Source organism: Andrographis paniculata, unplaced genomic scaffold (genome assembly GCF_009805555.1).
Source record: "Andrographis paniculata isolate CXL003 unplaced genomic scaffold, ASM980555v1 Contig86END, whole genome shotgun sequence".
Taxonomy (NCBI): domain Eukaryota; kingdom Viridiplantae; phylum Streptophyta; class Magnoliopsida; order Lamiales; family Acanthaceae; genus Andrographis; species Andrographis paniculata.
This window is the reverse complement of record NW_026137624.1, coordinates 4,590,355-4,617,989: the sequence shown is the minus strand read 5'-3', so window position 1 is coordinate 4,617,989 and position 27,635 is coordinate 4,590,355. Positions and strand designations below refer to the sequence as shown.

Below are 27,635 nucleotides of genomic sequence, written 5' to 3'. Positions count from 1 at the left end.
AATTTTGTGTTTGGATGAATGATTATAAAAATATCTTTTCACAAAAAATTATTTAGATATAATAGAGTTAAAAATACATTTAACAATCTTTTCGGCTTAAAAAATTGCTTCTACTTTTCGATAAAAATCAATGCAAATAAGTACAAAATGCTTTTTACAAAAGCAAGGCCAAAAACTTCTTCCAAAAGCCAATTCCAACGGGGCTTAAAAATTGTTGTTTGTGCTTTAGTGTGGGCCCATCTAGCCAAGTGGCAACAATCCAATGATCCGGTGCAGTGCACCTGGTGTCAAACGTTAGAATCCGTCAACCAACGAATTGCCCCGGTTTCACCATGGGTTTTATTTCATTAAAAAATAAAAATAAAAAATTACCTATACTTCCCTTGCGATTTCAAAATTGCATTACGTTATTTTATACTTTAAAAAATATTATAGAAAATTCCGAGACTTAATGTAAATTTTCACTTTATTATATCCCTTATATTTTCAAAAATTTTTGTATTAAACCTTTAGCGATGCAAAAAAAAATATAGATAAAAAATCGTATTCTCATCACACAAGTAAAGTTTCATAGCGAGAATTTAATGCAACTTTTATCAAAACTACATAAAAGTTATAAACAATTTTACCTTAAAAAATTGAATTTGAAACCCAACCTTTCGAATTATAGTTTCGATTTCGATTTAACGGTTTTAATTGTAATTTCAAAATTAATGATAACAGTTTAAAAATTGTAAGTATCAATTTGAATCGTCAAACTACTTTTTACACATATATTCTTAATATTAATATGTAATACAACTTAAGAGTAACAAACATAAATTTATTAATATTTTACGATATAAATATAAAGATATTTGTACAATATATTGTAAATTATAAAAATATTTTTAATATTAGATAAATAATACAATTACTAAAATAAAGAAGAATATTTTTTATAAGACTGACCAAAATAAAAAAATTAATAATTTGTTAAGTGATGAAAGAATTTTATTTTTATTTTTATTTTATTTTTTTTTGTAAATTCCATTTTCATTTAAAAATTATGTTAATTTCCATTTCAATTATACATATTTATTGTATAAAAATGATATAAAAATATTCCTCAATGAAAAAATTTACAAATTGAGAGATAATGTTAAAAATACTTGAATACAAATTTTAAATATTTTTAAATAATATATAATATACTTCTATTATACACAGTTATTTAATAATTAATTTATAATATCTAAAAATCTAAACAAAAAATTAATTTAAATGTGAGGGAGAGAGTATATTATTTAAAATATTTAAATACATATTTTAAATACTTTTAATTATATAAATCAATTTTTTTTATTTTAAAAATGCCAGCTATATCATTTACATCATCAAAGAAAAATAATAATAAAATAATATTATAAGAAATGCCAGCTATATCATTTACGTCATCAAAGAAAAATAATAATAAAATAATATTATAAGGAAAACAGTATAAACATCAGTTTCGATTCGGGCTCGACGAGTTCAAAACCGATTTGGTTACACCCAATCACCTGTTTGGGTTTTTCGCCCATACTTAGAATTTTGATTTTATTTATACGGACGAAAACAGTAAAAAAATTGTATGTTTATTGTATGAATCGATGCACCAGATGGATATGCGGAGATGTTTTGTAGTGTCGTTTTGATGCGGAAAACGCTGTTGCAGTGTTTGTGAATTTGATTTGGATTGCAGCAGTATGGCGGCGAACGGGCCGCCGTTGGGGGAGACTAGAAATGACGGTATTGATAGGCCTACGAATCCTATGGTGACGCCTTTATTGACGGATCTTTACCAGTTCACCATGGCCTATGCTTACTGGAAAGCCGGCAAGCACAACGAACACGCAGTGTAAAGTTTTTGTTCCTTACATTTCTTATTGGATTGATTGTAATTTGTATGTGGAATAAACTGTTTTGGTAATTTCAAAGAATTTAAGTTTATAAATTTTTGATGAAATGAGTTGTATCGATCTTCATTAGCCTCATTTATGGCGCAGGATTGTAATATCTCTTCAGATTAGTAATAGTAGATCATTAGTTAAGGGAACTACTAAGCAATTTTGTTAGAAAATAAAGTATGGAGGATTGAGAATCAGTCTCTTATTTGCAGCTTTATGTTTTCTTTTCAGGTTTGATTTGTATTTTAGGAGAAATCCCTTCGGAGGGGAGTACACAGTCTTTGCTGGTTTGGAGGAGTGCATTAAATTAATTGCTAACTTTAGATTTAATGAGGATGAAATTGCTTTTATAAAAGCGTCGTTGCCGCCTTCATGTGAGGTATTGGTTGGATACTTACATTCCATTGAGTTCATCTCCATGAGTGCAAGTTTCTGAGAGGAACATATGGATTATTTGTGTGGAGGTCAAGCATGAGATATGTGAGTGGTATTCGCAATGAAACCACTAGTATGAAATGAAAAATAACATTGGAACTCATTTTTCCTATCACAATTCTACTTGCATTAAATTGGACCTCTTTGTATTTGATCGTAAGCGTGCTATTTTTGTATCCGGAGAAATGTTGATTAGGAATCTTGCATTAAAGTTATCATGTGTTTACATGACATACTGAAGTTCAGATATGTTGGCTAATGAATGTCTGGCTCTAGGATGGCTTCTTTGATTATCTTCGAGGATTGGACTGTAAGGATATGGAGATACATGCGATTTCTGAGGGATTTGTTGTATTTCCCAAGATACCTATGATGAGGATTGAGGGGCCAGTAGCTGTAAGTACCTCTTGGAGGCACATTTTGGATCTGTATTATTTACCCAGAATATATATATATATTGTCTATCTTATTAGTAATATTACTCATTCCTGATAACTATAATGATAATTTTTCTGTTAAGGTGGTTCAACTCCTCGAAACCCCTCTTGTCAATCTCATAAATTATGCGTCCTTAGTAGCGACAAATGCTGCACGCCATCGTTTTGTTGCTGGGAAGTCTAAGCTTCTTCTTGAATTTGGATTGAGGAGGGCACAAGTATTGAGTTATTCATTTTGTTCTCTGCTGATTTCTCAGTTTATAAGAGTATAATAAATGAATGTATGTCTTGTGCTGTTGCAGGGCCCTGATGGGGGTATAGGAGCATCAAAGTATTGCTATATGGGCGGATTTGATGCCACAAGGTGAGTTTTTGGTGAAATCAAAATGCCGTTTCTATTCATAGTTGATAGATTCTGATATTTGATGGTCCATTTCCTTATATCAATATCCGTTGTGATGAATAACACCTATAACATGAGCTCTATAGAAAATAACTAACTGGAAGAAAAACTGCGAAACATACCTCTTCCACATTGAAACTATATTGGTCTACAATTTCTTCTTTTCTTCACTTGGCATTTAGCTGCCTGTTAATTCTGAAAATTCTAGAGTAAGGTCATTTATATTTGCTTTTGGTTTTGACAGCAACGTGGCTGCTGGAAAATTATTTGGAATACCACTTCGGGGAACACATTCTCATGCGTTTGTCAGCTCATTTATGGTATATACACTCAATGTGCATTCCAAGTTTGGTTTCCCAGAAGCTAGCTTTTCATTTTATCACGTATTTTTTAATTTTCTCCCTTGTTCTGCATTTTGCAAGATGCTATATTTTTAGAGACATTTGTTATGAGCAGAATATGGTCCCTTTCTATTGGTTATGATTATGTACTTCCATTCCTGTTATCATCATTTGGAAATATATATACATATAGGTGCGTGTCTAACTGTCTATATATGTCTTTATATTTGTAGTATTTAGATACCATTATGGAGAAGATTAGTTTTGCATGCGGACTTCCATGCACCTTTCCTATTTACTTAGTAGCAATATCGATGGAAAAATATTCTTTCTTTTTGTATGGTTATTTATTTCTTTTGGCAAAGTATTTGCATTTTTATTCTCTAGAATCTGGGAATGGTAAGAATGGGTTTCATAACTGATTGGCTTTGATTGAGCAGAGTTTATTGTGTCTATTTTGCATTGCTGTTCTATTCAATTTTCTCTAACCTGTCATTTCTCTGATATATATACATGATCTGAGTAAGTCAAATTATTCTCCAGAGCCCTGATGAGATTACTGAGAAGTCACTTCTGAGCAAGGATAGGTCAAAAATTTGCTCCGACTTTGTTAGTTTGGTGCAGACATGGTTAAGGGATTTAAAGGTTTGGTAGATATTCTCTTTACTTTCTGAGTGATGAATTATAAAATTTTAATCTATTCATGATGCAATAGGTAATGAGTTTGAGTTCATGGCTATAATTTCATGCAAATATTTTCGTTGTTTCGTGATAATGCATGATTTTAGTGTATTTTCTGCTATAGTTGCTTTATGTAAGGAGCATGCTCATCTTGTGTAAAGGCACAAGGCTTAACCAAATAAGACTCCAACAATGATATTAATTATGTTTGTGCAATATGAGCACAATGGGATGAATGCTATGATACATAAAAGTCCTGGGAATTTTCAAAATCATTTATGATAGCGAAAAGTAGTGCATGGTTGTCAAGTTGGGTTTTCTGTAGGCTGCTAGTTAGATTTATATCCATGATTTGCAAGATTCACAACCAATGCTGTGCAATATCCAGTGTTGTACCTTTCTGTTCTTTCTTTCTTTTTCTTTTTAATGGTTTTCATTCATGTTGTATTAGTGCATTAGTTTCAGCTATGTCTCAACAGTTCTTGAAAGTTTCTTAATGTCGTTGAATACATGGAGCATCAAGTCTTTAGAAGCTTTTTTGAATTATGCATAAACATGCTTGTATTTTATACATTAAGGTGTTTGTTTGCATTAATGCTCACTTATTTAATTTTTGCACTTGTTCAGGGGTCTCGTTCATTAGGTGATCACTTTGGTGAAACAAACCAAAGTGAATTGGCAGCTTTTGTCTCATATGCCTTGGCTTTCCCAAACAATTTTTTGGCCCTTGTCGATACTTATGATGTAAGTTAGCATTTAATTATGTATTTAGCCATTGTATGTTTGTTTCAACTTGATTCTTATGTTTAATAAGCATGAATAGCATAAAACCTGTTATATTTAGTTGGAGCAACGGTTCCTGGTGTTTTTCATCTTGCTGATATAAGAAATAATTCATGAGCTTGCTTCTGTAATCGTTGCAAAGACCACATAACTCGCACAAACTAATAAATAGATTATCATATTAATTGCACATGTTTTTTGAACAAATCAACTAAAATTCATCACTATTCATATGAAAAACACAAATGTTTCCAGAAATCAGAAATTGTTGTATGCCAAATTCCATGCTGTTATATCAGAAGACTTTATCGGTTGCAGCATGCATTGTTTGTTCTAGCATTTAATGCATATTGTAATTTGTAACAAATCTAGTGTGCTCAAATACATTGTAGTCCGTATATCTTGTCATGTTCCACTTTATGATAAAAGTTTCACTTTATTGAAGTGGATCGATTTCCATTGCCTTTTGATTTCTGTTTTTCTTTCCATTGACTCAGGTTCTATGCTTTATTTGAACAGGTTATGAGAAGCGGTGTTCCTAATTTTTGTGCAGTTGCTCTAGCTCTAAATGAATTGGGGTTTGTCTAGAAAGCTTATTCTTGCATTGTTAATGTTTGTCTTTTTGTTATATGTTTGATCTGTCGGCTATGTATGCAGTAGTATATACTTATGCAAGTTCTGTACCCCCTAATCAATTTGCTTTAGCCTTGTTCAAGATGTCAATTACTATCTTTTCGTGCTATGTAAGTAACTTTTCAAAATAAATGCTTTTGTTACATTTCTTATATTTATGCTTTTCTCGGTCAACTATATATGATTGGTTTTTTTCGATTTTGGTTCACCTCAACTATCAGCCCACAAGTCAGAAAGAAAATACAACAATGTTTACAACAAAACCAAAATTTCTTCCTACATATAGCTTGTATTTATCTCTATTATAATACCTTGTTTTTTAATGCCCTTTTGCAGTTATAAAGCAACTGGTATTAGATTGGATTCAGGTGATCTTGCGTACTTGTCATGTCAGACTCGAAAGTTTTTCCAGGATATCGAAAAGGAGTTTGAAATACCGAACTTCGGAAAAACAAGCATCACAGCAAGTAATGACCTCAATGAAGAAACTTTGGATGCTTTAAATAAACAGGTAAGTGCATTAATCAGCTGTTTTCTATACATCATCAATCTTAAATGTTAGTATGGCATTAATTTCTCTGAACTTTTTTATTCATCTTATTGTTGTCGTTGTAGGCTATAGTCTTTGTTTTACCTATTTTTAATTTTTTTTTTATTACAGTTCATGTGATTTTTGTTGGCATACTAGAAGCACAAACCACAAACCAGATGAAAATCCTTTGGAACACTTCTCTCTCTCTCTCTCTGGTGAGAGGCTTCTGAAATCCAAAGTGCCATTCTAAAAATTTTCACCTCAACTTACTATGAACATATCCACATGAACAACTTTATATATATGTATATGTATAAGATTTTGTGTTTTAGAAGGCCTGGAGATTAAAGGAGAACAAGTTCTTTTCTTTGATGCCTGATGGGGTTTACTATCCTTCATTTAACACAATTATCTTATATTCATCCTATGAAGGATAGTAAACACTAAACACACCCTAAGTGTCCGAAATAGTCTGGACTTCAATAATTTCATCCGGAGCAGCTGTTTCTTGTCATATTCTCTGAAACACTTAATTTGGCAATCAGAACCTAAAAGAAAGAATAATGTTTTGATCACTACTGCATTTCATGTTGTAAAGTTGCAGTTATATTGTAAACCTTCTTTTGTCAGGGTCACGAGGTTGATGCATTTGGAATTGGAACTCATTTGGTTACATGCTATGCCCAACCTGCATTGGGTGTTGTTTTCAAATTAGTTGAAATAAATAATCAGCCTCGCATTAAACTTTCTGAAGATGTATCAAAGGTTTGATTAACCATCGTCATAGTACTTACAATTTTATTATGTGCTTTTTTACATATCCTTTTCTCTTAGGTATCCATTCCATGCAAGAAAAGATGCTACAGATTATATGGGAAGGAAAGTTACCCTCTCGTGGACCTTATGACAGGGGAAAATGAACCACCTCCGAAGGTATTTTTAAAATTTTTATACTTTCTTAATCCTATGTTTTCTTTTTCTATAATCTATCTTTTAGCATGTAGCCCATTAGTGTGATGATTTATTTCGTAACTTCTTAAAATCTGAAGACTTTGGTAATATTGATTGGTTCCTTTTACAGAAGATATGGTAAGCATGTAAACAGTTCGGAATGTCTAGAATCTTGTTATAAATTTCGTGAAGGAAATTTCTAAGGCAGTCTGCTGCAATGCTTCATTTAGCTTTATTTAATTATATATTTATAATAGTGAGCCCCATATGCATTTTATAGGATTGTTTTGTACTGCCCTGGTGAAATCTACTTGTTTTGCATGTGTAGGTAGGTGAGCGAATCTTGTGTCGTCATCCTTTTAATGAATCCAAAAGAGCATTTGTGATACCACAGCGTGTTGAGGAGCTTATGAAATGCTATTGGCCCGGAAAATCAGGTAGAGATTCTGATCTTTTCATTGTGTAGCAAGAAACCTTGTTACCGTAAAATGACATCCATTGTAGATGTTGAGCAGCTTTCGATACCCCTAAATTATTCAAAATTGCTTTTTTCTTTGTCGTTTTATTCTCCTCTTTATTCTCAGGAAAACCAAGAGAAGAGCTACCATCCCTCGAACTGATTAGAGAACGGTGTATCGATCAACTGGATCAGATGCGACCTGACCACATGAGAAGATTGAATCCAACACCATACAAGGTAAGCTAAATATCTTTTGACCTACAACCCCTCCAAAAGCACCTTCTATATTCCTTAGTCATCATCACACCTTTATACATTATCCTCTGGGCAGGTTAGTGTAAGTGCGAAATTGTACGACTTCATTCATTTCTTGTGGCTCAATGAAGCGCCTGTGGGAGAGTTGCTATGAAAATTATGTGATGCGCCATATATGGAAGCCAAGAACACTCCGATTACCTTATTAAACCCCTTACATGTTTATACTTACATCCGAATCACATAGCCATTGTTTTCTTGCTCCGGGTTGTTCAATAATTGCTCTATACCGATCTGGCTACTTTCATCTTAACATTGAAAGTGAATATTTGCTCTTCACAAATTGTTGGCTCTTTTATTAACCTTCTTTTAATGTACGGTTGAGAATCTCGGGCGGAAGTTTGGTTAATTACTTAAGGTTTGAGTACCGATGAAATGCGAAAGGTACCTCCTTGAAGATTTTTACACTGGTATTCCATCCTTTGTTCTCGATAGGATTTCTATCGGTGTTTGTGTTCTGATCAGGTGGGGTAATGAAAATTTACTGACAATCGATTTCTTGCAGCTCTCCCGGTGTAGAAGCAGCATCCTTTTGCAAAGCTGAATGGAAAGCCGTGTTCATCTATGCAATTTGAGTACTTCTCTGGTTAGTTCTTTTCTTTACTTTTTGCTGCATATTTCATCTCTTTTATAGTTTTATGCCATTAGAAATGTTCATTTGTATGTATGTGTACGTGCACGAATCCTCTTCTCTTTAACCACACCAATGGCGTGATTTATGTGCAAATATACATGGACTAAGAATAAGCTTCATTTAGACGTAAGTTTTTTAAAATCGTTTTAGAAATGGTAAATCAGAAATGCCTTCTTCAGTCCTATTTAATAAAACAATAATATTTATATTCATTCAAAACACTCAATTTATTCGCAATTAATTTATATTAATCATGAATAAAATTTTATATATTTTTATTTATTTATATTATATAATTTTTTTTAAAAAAAAATATACATATGGTATATATTTTAATAAAATATAATTATTAAAATAATTTAATATATATTTTTAATCTTATATATATTACATCATAAATTAAATATTAATTAAATAAATCACTTTTAATTCAACTTTCAACTCATTAATTCGTTGTACACTCAGATTTTATTTCCATTTTATTGCACCGTATATTTTTTCAGGCCGGGATCTAAAAATAAAAGAGCATGAAGTATTATAATGTCTATATAATGCATAGATATTTTATAAATGGAAAATTATAACGTATGGTAGATCATTATCAAAAAATTTCTACATCCAAGTCCATTATCATAATGGCGAAATCAAACTTCATACTCTGTAGTGCATATAGACAAATTAAATCTTTTCTTGCTCTTAAATCAAAATCTTCATTAACATAGGAAATACATAAAAACAATCCAATGTAGATCTAATTATAACTAGCTTCTTAAACAAAAAAAAAAAAAAAAAAAAAAAAAAAAAAAAAAAATTATAACTAAGTTTGTCCCAAACAGTCGATCAAACATAAATAATCCATTTCCTGAATGGGCATTGAGCACCTCTTGTCGGAGTCCAATTTCCGCATCCGAAAAATTGTTTTCCTTGCTGTGACCCGTGTCTCATAATCAATCCTTTGATGCTTTTTACTCGACAGTAGCACAAAGGCGCGGCGGTATCATTTGGCTCGTAGGGTAGCATGCCGGTGATTGAAAACTCGTATCCTTTGTTAATGATCAATGATAATAGCCGTGCGGTGTTTTTCGCGTCGTCTAGTCCACAATGCCAACGGCCTTCCCATGTTAGGCCGGCTTTCTCGACGGCCGTCTTTAAGTTGCACTTTTCTCCACCAAAGATGTCGTGAAAGGGAATTTGCAAATTGATCCATCTATATAAACAAAGTTGTCGAAAAATTACGAGGGTTATTACTCAGGATTTTACTATTTTTAATTTTTCCATTAAAAAATATCATATTAAACATCTATTCTTTATTTTCTATATTATATTAAAAATCAATTTTACGTTCAAAATATCAAATTAATATCTATTTATATCAGAATAATAAACAAAATAGATCAAGAATTTAGAGATTATAGAAACATACCTATTGAAATATAATGGCTTGTAAATGTTTTTGAATTTGCATTCAGATTCAAGCATTATTTCGCAATCACAATCGGACCATGTCACGATGGCGAAGTTGGTGTTCCTTATTCCCATAGTTTTGAGCCATTCGTCGTGTTGGAATATAGCTTCGGTCAAAGTGACTCCATAATCGACCTAAAAAAAAGTCAACAAACATTAATGAGATCAAAGTGAATAGTACAGTAAATAGAGTTTGGATCTATTAGAACCTCAGTTTGTTCTATTCCGGTGAGCTCCTTGCAAAAATCAGTGAGGATCGGGTTGTAGGTTGGACGGACATATCTCTGAAACCATCCCTGTGTTTGCCCAGTGACGCCGCTGACAACTATGGATGGGAACTCAATTATCTCTTGGGGATAAATGATTTTTCCCTTATCACAAGTTGCCTCGAAATCAATTACAATGAAGTATTGAAATTCTTGCAGGTATTGTTGGTAGGGATGAGTATTTTGAAGAATTTCCATTTGTAGTTACGGTGGAATAAACATGTAGAGATATTGAGGTCTTGAAACTTCGAAAAATAGTAAAAACTTATTGTATCTGTATATAAAAAAAAATATAAAATTAATATTAACAAAAGCAAAAACAAAAAGTTTATTATTTTTTCTTGAACACATTACAATATATATCTTCTTAGGGCATATCCTTCGTTGGTATACATTTACTATTATTATTATTATTATTATTATTATTTTCTACGATTTTTGTTGTTTTCCCGAGTGTCTAGGGGATTCAATAATTCCGGTACTGCTAACTATTTATTTGATTGTCTGACATAGATTTAATAATTTATTTTTTATTATTTTTAAAGCATGCAAATATTTCAAAATACTTTAAGAATATGCACAGACGCAGACACATACTCAAATTTTTATTATTTTCAAATTTTTTAAAATTTTTAAAATACTTTCAAAATATAAATAAAAGCATGCTCATTTTCGTAAAAGATGACCGGGTGGTGTGGGGATTTGACGTGTGACTGTGAGGTCATGGATTCAAATCCACGAAGGACTAGAAAGTCTAGTTGAGGAATACCTAAGGTCACCGAAATATCTCAACAAAGGAAGAGGAAATCTCTAACTCCATCTAATTAAAAAAAAAAAAGGAAGAGAAAGTCTCTAACTCTATCTAATTAAAAAAAAAAGAAGAGGATGTTTAGTTGAGAATCTCTAACTCTATCTAATTAAAAAAAATGAAGAGAAAATCTCTAACTCTATCTAATTAAAAAGGAAGAGGAAGTCTAGTTGAAGGATACCTCTTTTCAACTTTAGTAGACAGAGATAAGAATAAGAAGTCTAAATATCTCAACAAAGAAAGAAGAAGTCTCTAACTCTATCTAATTAAAAAGAAAGATGAAGTCTAGTTGAAGAATGCCTCTTTTCAGCTTGGTAGACAGAGAGACAATAAGATAGCCTATTGAAAAAATAGAGAAGAATATTAAAATGAGAGTACGTAAGGTTTAAAGTTCAAAGGTTTTCACTATATATAAACTTTTCATTCTATGTAACAAACTTTTTGGATTTTTTTCTAGATATCTAATCATATCTAATATACGTCATATCTATATTAATTTATATTTATTAATTATAATATATGATTATTTATTAAAATAAAGTATATTTTAACGTATATTTTTTTGTATGTTTTTAGTACACATAACTATAATTATAGTCATAACTAAGTCGGAGTTTGGGACAACTGCCTCGCAATGAGCTTTTTTAATTTTTTTATTTAATAATATATATATATATAATTATATATTAATATGTCTCTCCAAAACTCCAACACCAAGTATTACCTTATTTTGCCTCTTATTTTTTTCTTTTTTTTCATCATTCGTTCCCATTATTTATTATTATTATTATTATTATTATTATTATTATTATTATTATTATTATTATTTTTCACGTTGGTGTTGTTGTGACTAGAGTAATAGAAGAAAATGACATAGATCGTTGGAAATGAATCGCCATTTTGCCTCTCAAAAGTTTAGGGCCCCGTTCAGGTCATTGACAATAGTATTTATAATAATAATAATAATAATAATCACAATGACATATAAAATATTTGGTTTTTTATCCATTCCAGATTAAAAGAGTTTTCTATTATTAAAAAATAATAATATTTTATTATTTTCAAGTGTATAAAATTTTTTTATATTTGAGTCATTTGATTTTATTATAAAATAGTTGTATATGTAATTGTATTGCTGTAAATTTATATTCGGTATTGAATTATTGGAACAAATTTCATAAACAAAAATTCGATAAAAGAATTAACGGAAGCAAATTCGAAAAAAAAAAAAAAAATCCAAATTAAACTAATAATAAACCAACACCGATATGAAATTAAACAAAGTCATAATCTGAAATATTTGGGAGATTAATAAAACGCAAACAAACAGCGCCTCAATCGAAATGAGAATTGAATTGAAGTATTCCCTTCCTGTTCGTGACTTGATTTGCACGCCTCAGACATTTCACAAAGCAATTTTACCGGCGACGATTTCTCCGGTCATCTTCTTCGGCAGTCCTAATCGCTTCGATTTTCTCCAATCTTGACGATCTTCTTCATTCTTCTTTCTCCCTCAAAGGGACCGCGGTTTTCGGCTCAGAGCGATTGATCTGAGATAACCACGCATTAAGGTTGGAAGTTGGCTCGTCACTCCAAGCCTCGACACCCACCGGAATCGACTATTGGAAAGTACTCAATATCATTACCGGAATACTCTCGAAACTCACCGGAATTCCATCGGAACACTTACCGATTCATCCCTCTCTCTCTTGGTCTCTCCTATTCGGTTTCTACTTCTCGAGAGCACTTAACTCTCAATTTCACTTTCTATATCTAACTAAAATTTAACTTTAAAAAAATTGTACTCTCCAAATTATTATAAAATTTCATAAATTTTCTATATTTTTTATAATTTAATATATCAATTATAATTTAAAATTTTAATATACTCATAACATAAAATAATTTATATTTTAAAATTTTAATTTAAATGTAGTATATAGATTAATTATTTTATATTATATTTATTATTATTATTATAATTATAAAGAAATACTAATTTAAATTGATCAGTATTTACGTTTTGAAATTAAAAAAAAAAACCAAATAGTACCTTATAATTTTATTATTTTTTTTTTAAAAGAAAAATATATATATATTTTTTGACAATCAATTCAACGGGACCTAAAAATAAAAGAGCATGAAGTATTATAATGTGTATCTTCTTCATCGATTTTATTCTCCTACTTATTGGGTTTATCAGTCTTAAATAGGTCGATGACTACGACTGTTTGGCATAAATATTTTATAAATAGAAAAATATAGCATACGGTAGATCATTAACAAAAAATTTCTACATTCAAGTCCAAATGGCAAAATCAAACATCATACTTTGTAGTGTATATAGACAAATTAAATCTTGTCTTGTTCCTAAATCAAAATCTTCATTAATATAAGAAATATATAAAAACAATCCAATGTAGATCTAATTATAACTAATTTCTTAAACAAAAAGAAAAAAAAATATAACTAAGTTTGTCCCAAACAGTCGATCAAACATTGATAATCCATTTCCTGAATGGACATTGAGCACCTCTTGTCGGAGTCCAATTTCCGCATCCGAAGAATTGTTTTTCTTGCTGTGACCCGGGTCTCCTAATCAATCCTTTGATGCTTTTTACTTGACAATAGCACAAAGGCGCGGCGGTATCATTTGGCTCGTAGGGTAGCATGCCGGTGATTGAAAACTCGTATCCTTTGTTAATGATCAATGATAATAGCCGTGCAGTGTTTTTCGCATCGTCTAGTCCACAATGCCAACGGCCTTCCCATGTTAGGCCGGCTTTCTCGACAGCCGTCTTTAAGTTGCACTTTTCTCCACCAAAGATGTCGTGAAAGGGAACTTGCAAATTGATCCATCTACATGAACAAAGTTGTCGAAAAATTACGATGGTTATTACTCAAGATTTTACTATCTTTAATTTTTCCATTAAAAAATATCATATTAAACATCTATTCTTTATTTTCTATATTATATTAAAAATCAATTTTAAGTTTAAAATATCAAATCAATATCTATTTATATCAAAATAATAAACAAAATAGATCAAGAATTTAGAGATTATATAGTACTAGTTGGGAGGATAAAGCATACCTATTGAAATATAATGGCTTGTAAATGTTTTTGAATTTGCATTCGGATTCAAGCATTATTTGGCAATCACAATTGGACCATGTCACGATGGCGAAGTTGGTGTTCCTTATTCCCATAGTTTTGAGCCATTCGTCGTGTTGGAATATAGCTTCGGTCAAAGTGACTCCATAATCGACCTAAAAAAAATCAACAAACATTAATGAGATCAAAGTGAATAGTACAGTAAATAGAGTTTGGATCTATTAGAACCTCAGTTTGTTCTATTCCAGTGAGCTCTTTGCAAAAATCAGTGAGGATCGGGTTGTAAGTTGGACGGACATATCTCTGAAACCATCCTTGTGGTTGTCCAGTGACGCCGCTGACAACTACGGATGGGAATTCAATTATCTCTTGGGGATAAATGATCTTTCCCTTATCGCAAGTGGCCTCGAAATCAATTACAATGAAGTATTGGAATTCTTGCAGGTATTGTTGGTAGGGATGAGTATTTTGAAGAATTTCCATTTGTAATTATGATGGAAAGAATGTAGTAGAAACTTATTGTATCTGTATATCAAAAGAATATAAAACTATTATTAACAAAAACGAAAAGTTTAGGGTTTGTTTTTTTACACTTTTTCAAAAAACACAATTTTTTCAAAGAAATTAAAATAATAAGCATATTTATTATTTTTATATTATTTATACAATTTTTTATACTTCACAAATAAATAACAAACATACTCCTATTATTTTTTTCCTTAAGGGCATTAAAATATTTATATATATTTTCTGATGCATATCCTTTGTTGGTATACAATTAATTATTATTATTTACGATTTTTATTTTTTTCAAAGTGTCCCTACGATTCAATTATTCCAGCATATTGCTAAACTACTTATATATATTGACGACTTGACCTATAAATTAAATAATTTATTTTTTATTATTTTTAAATCAAACAAATATTTCAAAATATTTTAAAGAATATACTCAAATTTTTACTATTTTTGAATTTTTTAAAACTTTTAAAATACTTTCAAAATATAACTAAAAGCATTCTAAAATTCTTTTATTATTTAAAAGATAAATAAATTTTATTATTTTTAAAAGGTTTTTTTCCTGGAAAATTTTTCAGATTTTTTTTACTATTACCATTTTTTTTTTACTATTACCATTTTTTTTTTACATAAAATATATCATATTAAATTATTCTTTAAAGTCAAAATCAAAATAAAAATCCAAATATAAACTTTAAATGGACTGACATGAAATATAATAGGTTTGTTTATGTTTTTGAATAGCATAATTTTCTATAAATATTATTAAAAAAATATAAAATTACACACAATTTATTTATTTATGTATAAACGAGAGTCAACCAACATGCTCTCTCGCGGGCAAGGGATAGACAACATAAAACAAGATTCGATAGACTCAAATCTAAATAATCTAATATTTTCTCCGTTCTAAAACAATAGTTTAATTTTACTATTTTCGTCCGTCCCAAAACAATAGTCTTATTTCCATTTTTGGTAACTAACTTTTCACCTTTTTACAAAATTATCTACACTTTTTCACAATAATTACATAAAGCATAGATATCACTTTTACACCCACTATCAATATAATACTCCCTCCGTCGCAAACAAGGTGCAACATTTGCTTTTGACACGAGTTTGTAGGTGGGTAGTATTAAGTAGAATGATTTAGAAATTAGGTGATGTGATGGAGAGATAAATGTATATTTTATTATTTTATTTGGATGACGTGAGGGGATAAAGTGTGAGGTACATATTAAGTATAATTAATTATTTCTTATTTTTAGAAATGTTGCAGGGTGTTTGGGACATACCAAAAGGAAAATGTTGCAGGTTGTTTGGGACGAAAGAGTACTATTGTTTCTTAATTCTCGTGCCCATCCAAAATGTTCCTATTGTTTTGGGACATACGGAGTATATAAATAAAACTAAATCCAAATATTAATCTAATAAATGTAAAATTGAATATCTAAAATATCCCAAGAAATGAAAAGAAAATCTAAATAATCTAGTATATAAATAAAACTAAATCCAAATATAATCTACCTCTTTTCGCAGACCGAAATACGATCAATAGTGCTCGGCAGAACCGCCAACCAGAAGCTTGATAAATAGAGAGACAATAAGATAGCTAATAGAGAAAATATAAGAGAATCTTGAGATGAAAGTATATAAGTTTGTGTGTATGGTTTAGAGTTGAAAGGTTATGACTATTTATAAACTTTCCATTTTATGTAACAAACTTTTTTAATTTCTCTAGATATAATATAATCATAGTTAATAGGATATTATATCAAAAATCATATCTAAACCTTATTTATTTAATATGAATAATTTTTTTGGAAAAGTTTGCAATATTTTTTAAATTTATATTTATTAGTTATAAAATATATGATTTTATTGACTATGGTATTTATAATAATAATAATAATAATAATAATAATAATAATAATAATATTAATATTGACATAAAAAAATATCTGCGTTTTATTCATTTTAAAATAAAGTATATATATTTTTTAATAATTACATTATTTATTAAACATTAAACATATTTTTATTATTTAACTAATATCATATAATTAATACTATTTCTCTCTGCTCACAAGGTATCATATTTTGTTTAGGTTATTGAAAAACAAAATAATTATTTAAAAGATATTTTAATTTTATTATTATTTTATCATAAAAAGTAAAACAAAAATTACTTTTACATTATTTTTATATCCAATATGATTAAAGTACTAATATTATTTTTTAAACTTCGCGTTTATATCTATATATTCTTTTTTTCTATAGTTTCAACAAATTTTATTTATAATGTAAAATGATTGAAAATTAATGCCTTACTCCCTCTGCCTCAATAACGGAAATTTGTAGTTTGATATTTTTATTACGAATAATTATATGTGTAATAGTATTTTTATAATTTATATATTGAATTATTAAATTATTTAAACAAACTTCATATACAAAAATACGATAAAAAATTAGCGGCTACAAATTCAAATAAATCTAATAATAAACCAATACCGATGTGAAATTAAACAATGGCAGAATCTGGAATATTTGGGAGATTAATAAAACGCAAACAAACAGCGCCTCAATCGAAATGAGAATTGAATTGAAATTTTCCCTTCCTGTTCGTGACTTGATTTGCACGTCCAGACATTTCACAAAGCAATTTTACCGACGACGATTTCTTCACCGACAGACACCTCCGGCGGACAGCTCCTCCTCCGGCGACGACGCGGCTGCTTCCTCCTGTGGACATCGTCGAACACTGACGGCGGGGCTGGGCAGCGGCAGGGATCATGACTCCGAACAGCTCAGCTCCGGTCATCTTCTTTGGCAGTCCCGAACGCTTCGATTTTCCGACGATCTTCTTCCTTCTTCTTTCTCCAGCGAAGGGGCAGCGTTTTTCGGGGCACAGCAAATAGGCTGAGGTAACAACGCAATCAAGGTTGGAAGTTGGAAGTCAGCTCAAGCCTCGACACTCATCGGAATCGGCCGTTAAAAGGGCTCGATATCCTCACCAGAATACACTCGAAACTTTGTATTCACTACAAAAAAAATAGTATATTTATAACGGAATTCTGTTCATAAAGTGTACGTCTAACATAATTTTATTCCTAATTTGGTCTCTAATGTCATTAGTGACGGAAAAAATAGATTTAGGGATGAAAAAACCTCGTTACAAAAATAATATTCTTGTAGTGATATTACATAATTTGTTCGGTTTGTATTTTTTGTAACACAATTTTTTATGAAAAAATAATTTGAATTGGGATTCAGGAAGTATTCCGATTTCGAGTGTGAGGGAGAGGGAGAGAAGCCGAGAGAATTTCCGAGTGGTTTTCCGGTGAGTGAGAACCCCTTTCCTTTCCGATAGCCGATTTTGGTTGGGTAAGAGCTGACCTCCACCTTGCGGGATTGGTTACCATAGGCCATATCGCGCATCTGGTCTGAGCTGAAACATATCGTCCCTTTGCCGGAGAATTGAAGATTCAAATCGGTATGAGTCGGAGTTTTCTGATGTCGCTGGAGTTGTTTCTGTTCGTGTTTGGAGTAAACGATATTGCCGGTTCGCCAGAAGAGAGAAAGCAACCACTGCTGTTCGTTGGGAGAAGCTGCCGCTGCTGGCATTGTTGAGCCGTCGTCGTCCGATAACTGTATGTCAGAACTTATTAGGAATTAAACTCTAAGTCCATGATCTACCTTTATTCCATTAGCGCTATCGAATTCGGATCTGCAAACAATGGAGGATTTTGTGTTCTTCGAGCCCTCTTGAAAAAATCGCTAAGAGTTTTGCCGTTACTACCACGATAAGATACAAAGAGTAATGGATGTTGCGTCTACAATGATCACATCCGTGATTTATATCCCTTGTTATTAATTGATATCACAGATCACTTACTAAATATATTTAAATCCAATAAAATTAATAAATCACTTAACATAGGCTTAACCTGACTAATAACTTAATAATTACATTTAACTCACAATTGGATTTTTAATTGTCCACCGGTGAAGCCATCGTCAATCTCCTTGTCCGATTGGGAATCATGTGGTTTGGACATCAATAGATCTCGACGAATAGAGAAGTAATTGAATTCCTGTCATGCTCGCTTGATTTCAATTATCATTTTGGTTCTCCCTTTGTGCGTTGATTGTTCAATTTCAGAATTTCGATGATGCCTTTGTTTTTAATTGTGTTAATTTCATTTCATTTCGATTTGGGTTTATTTTGAATTCGATTTCGTTAATTAATTAGATTGTATATTTTTTATACGACGTATCATTCGATAAATCCAAAGATCTGGGAATAAATTGACAACATTTAAATTGGAAGACTGTGTTCATCTATGCAATTTGAGTAATTCTCAATAAGTTCTTTACTTTTGCTGCATATTTAGTCTCTTTTATAGTTTTATGCCATTACAAAAGTTCATATGTATGCATGTGTACTAAACTACACCATTGGCGTGATTTATGTGCAAATATACATGGACCAAGAATAAGCTTCATTTAGATATAACTTTTTGAAAATTTTTTAGAAAATGGTAAATCAGAAATGGCTTCTTCCTTCTTATTTAATAAATAAAATATATTTATATTCGTTCAAAACACACAATTTATTTGCAATTAATTTATATTAATCATGATATTATATAACTTTTTTAAAAAAATAATATACATATTGTATATATTTTATTAAAATATAATTATTAAAATAATTAAATATATATTTTTAATCTTATATATATTACATCATAAATTAAATATTAATTAAATAAATCACTTTCAATTCAACTTTCAACTTATTAATTCGTCGTACACTCAAATTTTATTTCTATTTTATTGCACCGTATATTTTTTCGGGTCGGGATCTAAAAATAAAAGAGCATGAAGTATTATAATGTTTATATAATGCATAGATATTTTATAAATGGAAAACTATAATGTATGGTAGATCATTATCAAAAAATTTCTACATCCAAGTCCATTATCATAATGGCAAAATCAAACATCATACTCTGTAGTGCATATAGACAAATTAAATCTTTTCTTGCTCTTAAATCAAAATCTTCATTAACATAGGAAATACATAAAAACAATCCAATGGAGATCTAATTATAACTAGCTTCTTAAACAAAAAAAAAAAAAAATTATAACTAAGTTTGTCCCAAACAGTCGATCAAACATAAATAATCCATTTCCTGAATGGGCATTGAGCACCTCTTGTCGGAGTCCAATTTCCGCATCCGAAGAATTGTTTTCCTTGCTGTGACCCGGGTCTCATAATCAATCATTTGATGCTTTTTACTCGACAGTAGCACAAAGGCGCGGCGGTATCATTTGGCTCGTAGGGTAGCATGCCGGTGATTGAAAACTCGTATCCTTTGTTAATGATCAATGATAATAGCCGTGCGGTGTTTTTCGCGTCGTCTAGTCCACAATGCCAACGGCCTTCCCATGTTAGGCCGGCTTTCTCGACAGCCGTCTTTAAGTTGCACTTTTCTCCACCAAAGATGTCGTGAAAGGGAACTTGCAAATTGATCCATCTATATGAACAAAGTTGTCGAAAAATTACGAGGGTTATTACTCAGGATTTTACTATTTTTAATTTTTCTATTAAAAAATATCATATTAAACATCTATTCTTTATTTTCTATATTATATTAAAAATCAATTTTACATTCAAAATATCAAATTAATATCTATTTATATCAGAGTAATAAACAAAATAGATCAAGAATTTAGAGATTATAGAAGCATACCTATTGAAATATAATGGCTTGTAAATGTTTTTGAATTTGCATTCAGATTCAAGCATTATTTCGCAATCACAATCGGACCATGTCACGATGACGAAGTTGGTGTTCCTTATTCCCATAGTTTTGAGCCATTCGTCGTGTTGGAATATAGCTTCGGTCAAAGTGACTCCATCATCGACCTGAAAAAAAATCATCAAACATTAATAAGATCAAAATAAATAGTACATGAAACATAATTTGGATGTATTCGAACCTGAGTTTGTTCTATTCCGGTGAGCTCCTTGCAAAAATCAGTGAGGATCGGATTGTAAGTTGGACGGACATATCTCTGAAACCATCCCCGTTTTTGTCCAGTGACTCCGCTGACAATTACTGATGGGAATTCGATTATCTCTTGGGGATAAATGATCTTTCCCTTGTCGCAAGTGGCCTCGAAATCAATTACAATGAAGTATTGGAATTCTTGCAGGTATTGTTGGTAGGGACGAGTATTTTGAAGAATTTCCATTTGTAGTTATGGTGGAAAGAATGTAGTAGAAACTTATTGTATCTGTATATCAAAAGAATATAAAATTATTATTAACAAAAATAAAAAGTTTAGGATTTATTTTTTCACCATTTCAAAAAAATACATTTTTTCAAAGAAATTAAAATATTACTCATACTTATTATTTTTATATTATTTATATAATTTTTAGAGCTCACATAAAAAAAAAAAAATACTTCTTCAAATAATTTCACTAAACAAACACACCCTTATTTTTTTCCTGAATACATTTTAAAATATATATATCTTTTCATCCCACATCCTTTGTTGGTATACAATTTATTATTATTATTATTATTATTATTATTATTATTTACAATTTTTGTTGTTTTCCAAAGCTCGGCACTGCTAACTACTTATATATGATTGTCGACTTGCCCTATAATCCAATAATTTATTTTTTATTATTTTCAAATCAAATAAATATTTCAAAATACTTTAAAAACATATGCAGATACATACTTAAACTCACTTTTACAAAAAGATTTTAAACTTTTAAAATACATTCAAAATATAACTAAAAGCATACTCAATTTTTCTTTTTCAAAAAATTTTCAAATTTATTATTTTAAAAAAATTTGTTTATTCGAGAGATTTTTCAGATTTTTTTTACTATTAAGGTATTTTTATATAAAATATTATATTAAATTATTTTTAAAGTCAAAATAAAAAAAATCCAAATATAAACTTTAAATGAACTCACATGAAATATAATATTTCATCCGTCCATTATCTACGTATTCATTTATTTTTTGTACGGAGTTTTAGAAATATTAGTATTATATTGGAGCGTGGTGGTATGAATAAAGTAGAAAAAATTAAAATAATCTTATTAGTATTGTGTGATATAAATGTAATGACATTTGTGTAATATATTGTAAGTTGCAAGGGTATTTTTAATGTTGATAGAAAGTAAAACTACTAAAAACATAAATAAATACTTTGTTATGGACATACAAAAATAGAAAAATGGATAGATTGTTAAGAAACGGGGAGTAGGTTTCTTCCACCAAACGAAACTTGCCCGTGGACAACAACAAATGAGGGACGATGAGACTCGAATTCGAAACCTAAGGCTCTAGTACCATATTATAATTAAATTATGAAAATAGGAATATTGCAATCATTAAAACAAGAAGTTTATATATAGGCAACATAAAACAGACATGGTAGACTCAAATATAAATAATCAAGATTAAATTCAAATCTAAATCCACTAAATCTAAAATTGAATATCTAAAATATCTCAACAAACGAAAACGAAGTCAGGTTGAGGAATACCTCGATCAACAGAGAGACAATAAGATAACCGACTGAGAAAACAAATCAGAATATTAAGATAAGAGAATGTGAACTTGTGTGTAAATTTTAGGGTTGAAAGGTTATGACTATTAATAAACTTTTCATTCCACGTAACAAACTTTTTAATATTTTCTCTAAATATGATGTAATCATATTTCATAAGATATGATATCAAAAATCATATATAAACCTTATTTATTTAGTATGGATAAAAAAATTTCGAAAAGTTTGCAATATTTTTTTTATTTATATTTATTAGTTATAATATATAATTATATATTAAAATAAAAGTATATTTTGACGTATTTTTTTTGTATTTTTTTAGCAAACATAATTATAAATCATAGTCGGAACTTACTCGGGGTTTGGGGCAACTACCCAGCACTCAAATTTTTTATTTTTTTATTTTTTTTTGGTGTGTAATAATAAATATTTATAATTATATATACTAATATTTCTCTTGAATTTCAACTCGACGCTATTACCTTATTTTGCCTCTTATATTTTTTCTCTTTCCATGATTCTTTTCCTATTATTATATTATTATTATTTAACAAACTATTTTTTTTTATTTTATTTTGGTCTCTTTCATAATAAAATATGTTTTTTTAGTAACTGTATTGTATGCTTAATATACTTCTAATTTATAATATATTATACAAATGTCATTACTTTTTTTATTATATAATACTAATACATTAGTTTAGTATTTTTACTTTTATTAGTATTTATAAAAAAACCCGTAAAAAAAAACAGAGGGACGGATAAAATACTTCCTCCGTCCAATTTTTATTGTCCTAAAGTATATTTGCATGGTTTTTTACGTGATTATCTTTTTGTTATGAATTGATAAATTTGTCTTTAATTGTATGGTAGATATGAAAAGTAATAAATAAACGGGGGGTAAAAATATAAAATTTATGTTTAAAAAAAAATAGGATAATAGTTGTTGGACGTCCCAAATAGAAAAATAGGACATTAGTTTGTGGACAAATGAAGTATTATTTTTTATTATTATTATCATTTTTTAACGTTGGTGTTGTTTGGACCAGAGTAATAGAAAATTACATAGATCGGTGGAAATGAATCCGCATTTTACCTCTCAAAAGTATAGGGACCCGTTCGGTCATTCACTATAGTATTTATAATAATAATAATAATAATGACATAAAAAAATATCTGATTTTTTGTCTATTTCAAAACAAAATATATACTTTTCATTCTCACTTTTAAAATCATATTTACCTTTTGTATCATTGTACTTAATATTAAAAATATTCTTATATTTGTATAATTTTTTGTACAAATATCATTCTATTAGTATTATAAAGCATTAATTGAAATACTTTTGCAATTTTTTTCTTAATTTTATACTACGTTTTGATATAATAATTAATATTAAAATATCGATATGCAAGAAGTAAATGATTTGTTATTTTTATTTAACTAATATCACATAACTAATACTATATCCGTCTACTCGTAAAGTATCATATTTTTATTGTGGAATGTCTAATTAAAAGATAATCATTTTAAAAATAGTTTTATTTTACCATCATATTATTATTTTTACATCAAAATGTAAAAATACAATTATCTTTACATTATTTTTATATTCACTATAATTAAAATACTAATATTAATATTTAAACTATGTGTCTATATATATATAATATATATAGTATTATTTTCGTTTCAATAGCAACGTAAAGTGATTGAAAATTAATATCTTACTCCCTCCATCCCAACGAAGGAATTTTGTAATAAATTAAATAATAATAGTATTTTATTGATTAGTTAAAGTATATAAGAATTTTTGATATTTTTGTCATTTAACTTTATGTATAAAATAGTTGCATATGTAATAGTATTGCTATAAATTTATATCTTGTATCAATTGAATTATTCGAACAAATATCGTATAAAAAATACGATAAAGAATTAGCAAAAACAAATTCGAAAAAAAAAAAAATCCAAATTAAACTAATAATAAACCAACACCTATATGAAATTAAACAAAGGAAACACCTACTTAATCGAAATGAGAATTGAACTGAAATATTCCCTTCCCGTTGGTGACTTGATTTGCACGTCTAGACATTTCACAAAGCAATTTTACCGACGAGGATTTCTCCGGTCATCTTCTTCGGCAGTCTCGGACGATTCGATTTTCTCCAATCTTGACGATCTTCTTCCTTCTTCTTTCTCCATCATAAGGATGGCGGTTTTCGGCTCAGAGCGAATGGCCTGAGATAACATAACACGCATTAAGATTGGAAGTCGGGTCGTCACTCCAAGCCTCGACACCCACAGGAATCAGCCATTGAAAAGTGCTCAATATGATCACCAGAATACTCTCGAAACTCACCTGAAATTCCATTGGAACACTCACCAATTTCTCTCTCTCTCTCTCTTTGAGGGACTTGCTCGGTTAAATTTTGAATGATCAAAATTTTCAATAAGTATATTTGAAATTTAAGAAAAAGTTAATAATATGATTATTTTTTTAAAAATAAAAAAAAATATATTTTATCCGCCCAATTGAAATATTGACATTTATTATTTTCGTCATTTCCAAAATAAGGTTACAATTTTCTAATTTAGTAATTATACTACATACATAATATAATAAATATCCATTTTATTTATAATATATTACACAAATATCATTATTTTTTATTACACAATATTAGTAAGGATATTTTTGTCTTTTTCATTATAACCAAATATTAACAAATTTATTTGCAAAAAGTAAACGACAACCTAATTGGTAGTTGAAAATAGTAAAAATATATTTTGAATTGAGATTGAGAGATAGATGTTGGTATGTTGTGAATTAATAATAGAGTTAATTTTTGTTTTTTATAACACGACTTTTTTTTTTGAAATATTATTAAAAATTAATATATATATATTAATATAACATATATTTTATCAACTAAAAAAAAAAAAAAAGAAGCTAATATTTCAATATACAATACTCTCTCCGTCCCAATACAATAGTCTTGTTTATCATTTTTGTCTGTCTCAAAACAATAGTGTCATTTCTATAAATAATCATATCACCGTAAAACCATCCTTACTTTTTCATTATTATCACACATTTGTTACTATTTTTTTTACTAATATACTTACAAGAGCAAAAAAGTTATTTATCCTTACTTTTTACCAACTACCGATATAATATCAATATTCCTTAAATCTCGTGCCCAATATAACAAGACTATACTTTTGGGACGAATGGAATATCATCTATTATGTTACCGATATAATTAATATACAAATCATATATATTTTATTTAGTTACAAAAATTAACAATTTAACTCAAATATTCAATTTGTTCACATATCATTTCACAACGCTCAATGAAGAGACTAATAATTTATTATATTACCGATATAATTGTCGATATTTCATATAAAAAATACAAAGTGAACACATAAATTATATGAACAATCCGATCAAAAATATATTCAATTGTTTGCTCGTTGTTTGACTTGACTCTTAAGCTTTTATCGATTACAATACGTATTATTATTAAGTTATTTTTATAGTTTTTTTACCATATATACAATGAATATAAAGTACAGGTTTTTAAAGAAAGTAAAATTTTAATATAAAAAATACTTTAAATTAAAACACTAAAACAAATAAATTCTTAGAACAATCCCAATCAGTCCATGTCATAACGGAAAAGTTAAGTTCTGTTCTTCTGTAAATTTTAACATATATTTTTACTATTTATATATTTTTTTTCTTTCAAAAATATTAAATCAAATAATTTTTTTTTATATTATACTACACATTTATTTCACATTCAAAACATTACGAATTCAACATAAATTCTACCTCGGAACACAGAAAATACACAATAAATTATTTCATCAATATTTAATAAACCGTAAATCACCAATTCAAAATTGTTTATAGTTGGCTCGAAGAATCTGTACCATTTTCTCATTTATTTAAAAACTGCATAAGACTCCTTATATTTCAAAAACATTACATCTAACCCCTTAAAATTTGCACCAAACTCTCTAATGTTTTAAAAATCATTGCACAAAAATTCTTCAAAAAGAGATTCTTGCAATTGAAGAGAGAGCTTCGTGCAATTTCTAAATCAAAATGCAAAACTTTTCAAATCAACTGTGGGTTACAAGTAATTTTGCTTTGGTGGCCATAATAAATGGAAGTTCAATTTCAATATAAACCAACCTAAGAAGCACCGGTACATTCATGGCAGGGAAAATGGCCATTTCCTCCACAATTGCTGCAGCCTGAAGCAGATTCAGATTTGGAGGGGATCTTTGCTTTTGTCTTTGTCTTTGTCTTAGTCTTTATCTTGATATCACCAATTATAGGAATCAAATTGAATGCCTCTCTTCCTCTTCCTCCTCCAGTCGGCTTCATAAACCCAGACCCTTTGCATTTTGAGCATGCTATTAGCTTCAGATCACCACATCTTTTGCACATCCCCAATGACCTGCTTCCATTTATGAGTATCACATCATTCTCCCCAACCGCACACATTAACAATAACAATACTTATCAAATTAGGTAGAAAAAGGACCTTTAACTTTAAGGTTCCAGTTTTGAACTCAAAGAAAACATAATGGCAAAAATTATGCACTCAAGCTAATCACCACAAGTTTTAGAATTGTGAACAAGTTTCTACTGTTAAATTCCAAATCCATAAAGAAGTTTGTGGATTCATCAATTTTGGTGGTGTAAATCATTCAAAAGCTATTAATTAAGTAAATGACGCGCTTTAGACTAACATTTTCTTCAAAGCTTCATCGTTAAAAATCAATTTCACGTTTAAGAACGAATCTGTAAAGAGCTAGCTAAGCAGGTGTGGCATAAGTAGCTGGATTGATTCGAGTGCAGTTAAAGAAGAAATTGACAAGGAAAACATCACCGACGTGCGTTGAGAGGCCGAAATGAAGGAATCGATTTTGGGAGCTGAAATGGTGGCTGAAAGCAGAAGAGCGCCCACTGCATAGCCAGCTACTTCATTTGCTGTTATGTTCTCCAACATCTTCAACGCCTCTGCGCTTCTGCTCCGCCGTCGTCCGTCCCTTCGGTGACCACAGAACTTTTGCAACTACAAACTTATCCTTTAGAAAATAAAATTTTAAGAAATGGATGGGATGGGATTGGTATTTGATACGATGTGTTGTTCCTTATTACTACTCCACTCAGTCCACGTATCATGTCTACAATGTCGTTTATGTCACTTTTATATTTCATATCATTTTTTTCTAAAAAAAAAATTTATTGCACACTTTAATCTCATTTTAAACTTTTTTAATTTATTTTTA

At 29.5% G+C, this 27,635-nt stretch overlaps 4 protein-coding genes and 1 pseudogene across 8 annotated transcripts; 1 reads left to right on the top strand and 4 right to left on the bottom strand.

The window, feature by feature from the left end:
• The first annotated feature begins 1,499 nt into the window (after positions 1-1,499).
• Positions 1,500-20,064, top strand: LOC127242169 (nicotinate phosphoribosyltransferase 1-like). Of its 5 annotated transcripts, none has more exons than XM_051261596.1 (17): positions 1,501-1,879; positions 2,160-2,307; positions 2,640-2,759; positions 2,884-3,018; positions 3,103-3,164; positions 3,448-3,523; positions 4,088-4,189; positions 4,853-4,969; positions 5,528-5,586; positions 5,978-6,152; positions 6,804-6,938; positions 7,008-7,106; positions 7,453-7,561; positions 7,709-7,821; positions 7,916-8,283; positions 8,405-8,485; positions 20,021-20,064. In XM_051261596.1, exons 1-15 carry the CDS (start codon positions 1,728-1,730, stop codon positions 7,991-7,993), a joined length of 1,680 nt encoding a protein of 559 aa, XP_051117553.1. In that variant the 5' UTR covers positions 1,501-1,727; the 3' UTR covers positions 7,994-8,283; positions 8,405-8,485; positions 20,021-20,064. The 5 variants fall into 5 exon arrangements, with proteins under 5 accessions (XP_051117554.1, XP_051117553.1, XP_051117551.1 ...); XM_051261594.1 differs by having other exon boundaries at positions 7,916-8,309; XM_051261595.1 differs by lacking the exon at positions 20,021-20,064 and adding an exon at positions 9,510-9,553.
• Positions 9,374-10,522, bottom strand: LOC127242050 (uncharacterized). The gene is made up of 3 exons (XM_051261381.1): positions 10,207-10,522; positions 9,957-10,132; positions 9,374-9,740 (listed from the first exon to the last, which is right to left on the bottom strand). Exons 1-3 carry the CDS (start codon positions 10,459-10,461, stop codon positions 9,374-9,376), a joined length of 798 nt encoding a protein of 265 aa, XP_051117338.1. The 5' UTR covers positions 10,462-10,522.
• On the bottom strand, positions 12,568-16,268 carry LOC127242049 (uncharacterized). The gene is made up of 5 exons (XM_051261380.1): positions 16,233-16,268; positions 14,415-14,711; positions 14,166-14,341; positions 13,570-13,930; positions 12,568-12,690 (listed from the first exon to the last, which is right to left on the bottom strand). The coding sequence occupies exons 2-5, from the start codon at positions 14,667-14,669 to the stop codon at positions 12,568-12,570; spliced, it is 915 nt and encodes a 304-aa protein (XP_051117337.1). The 5' UTR covers positions 14,670-14,711; positions 16,233-16,268.
• LOC127242048 (uncharacterized) lies at positions 17,290-20,972 on the bottom strand (annotated as a pseudogene).
• Positions 20,973-26,426: 5,454 nt separating this feature from the next.
• Positions 26,427-27,459, bottom strand: LOC127241995 (uncharacterized). Its single transcript, XM_051261318.1, has 2 exons — positions 27,237-27,459; positions 26,427-26,797 (listed from the first exon to the last, which is right to left on the bottom strand). Exons 1-2 carry the CDS (start codon positions 27,350-27,352, stop codon positions 26,530-26,532), a joined length of 384 nt encoding a protein of 127 aa, XP_051117275.1. The 5' UTR covers positions 27,353-27,459; the 3' UTR covers positions 26,427-26,529.
• Positions 27,460-27,635: the final 176 nt, after the last annotated feature.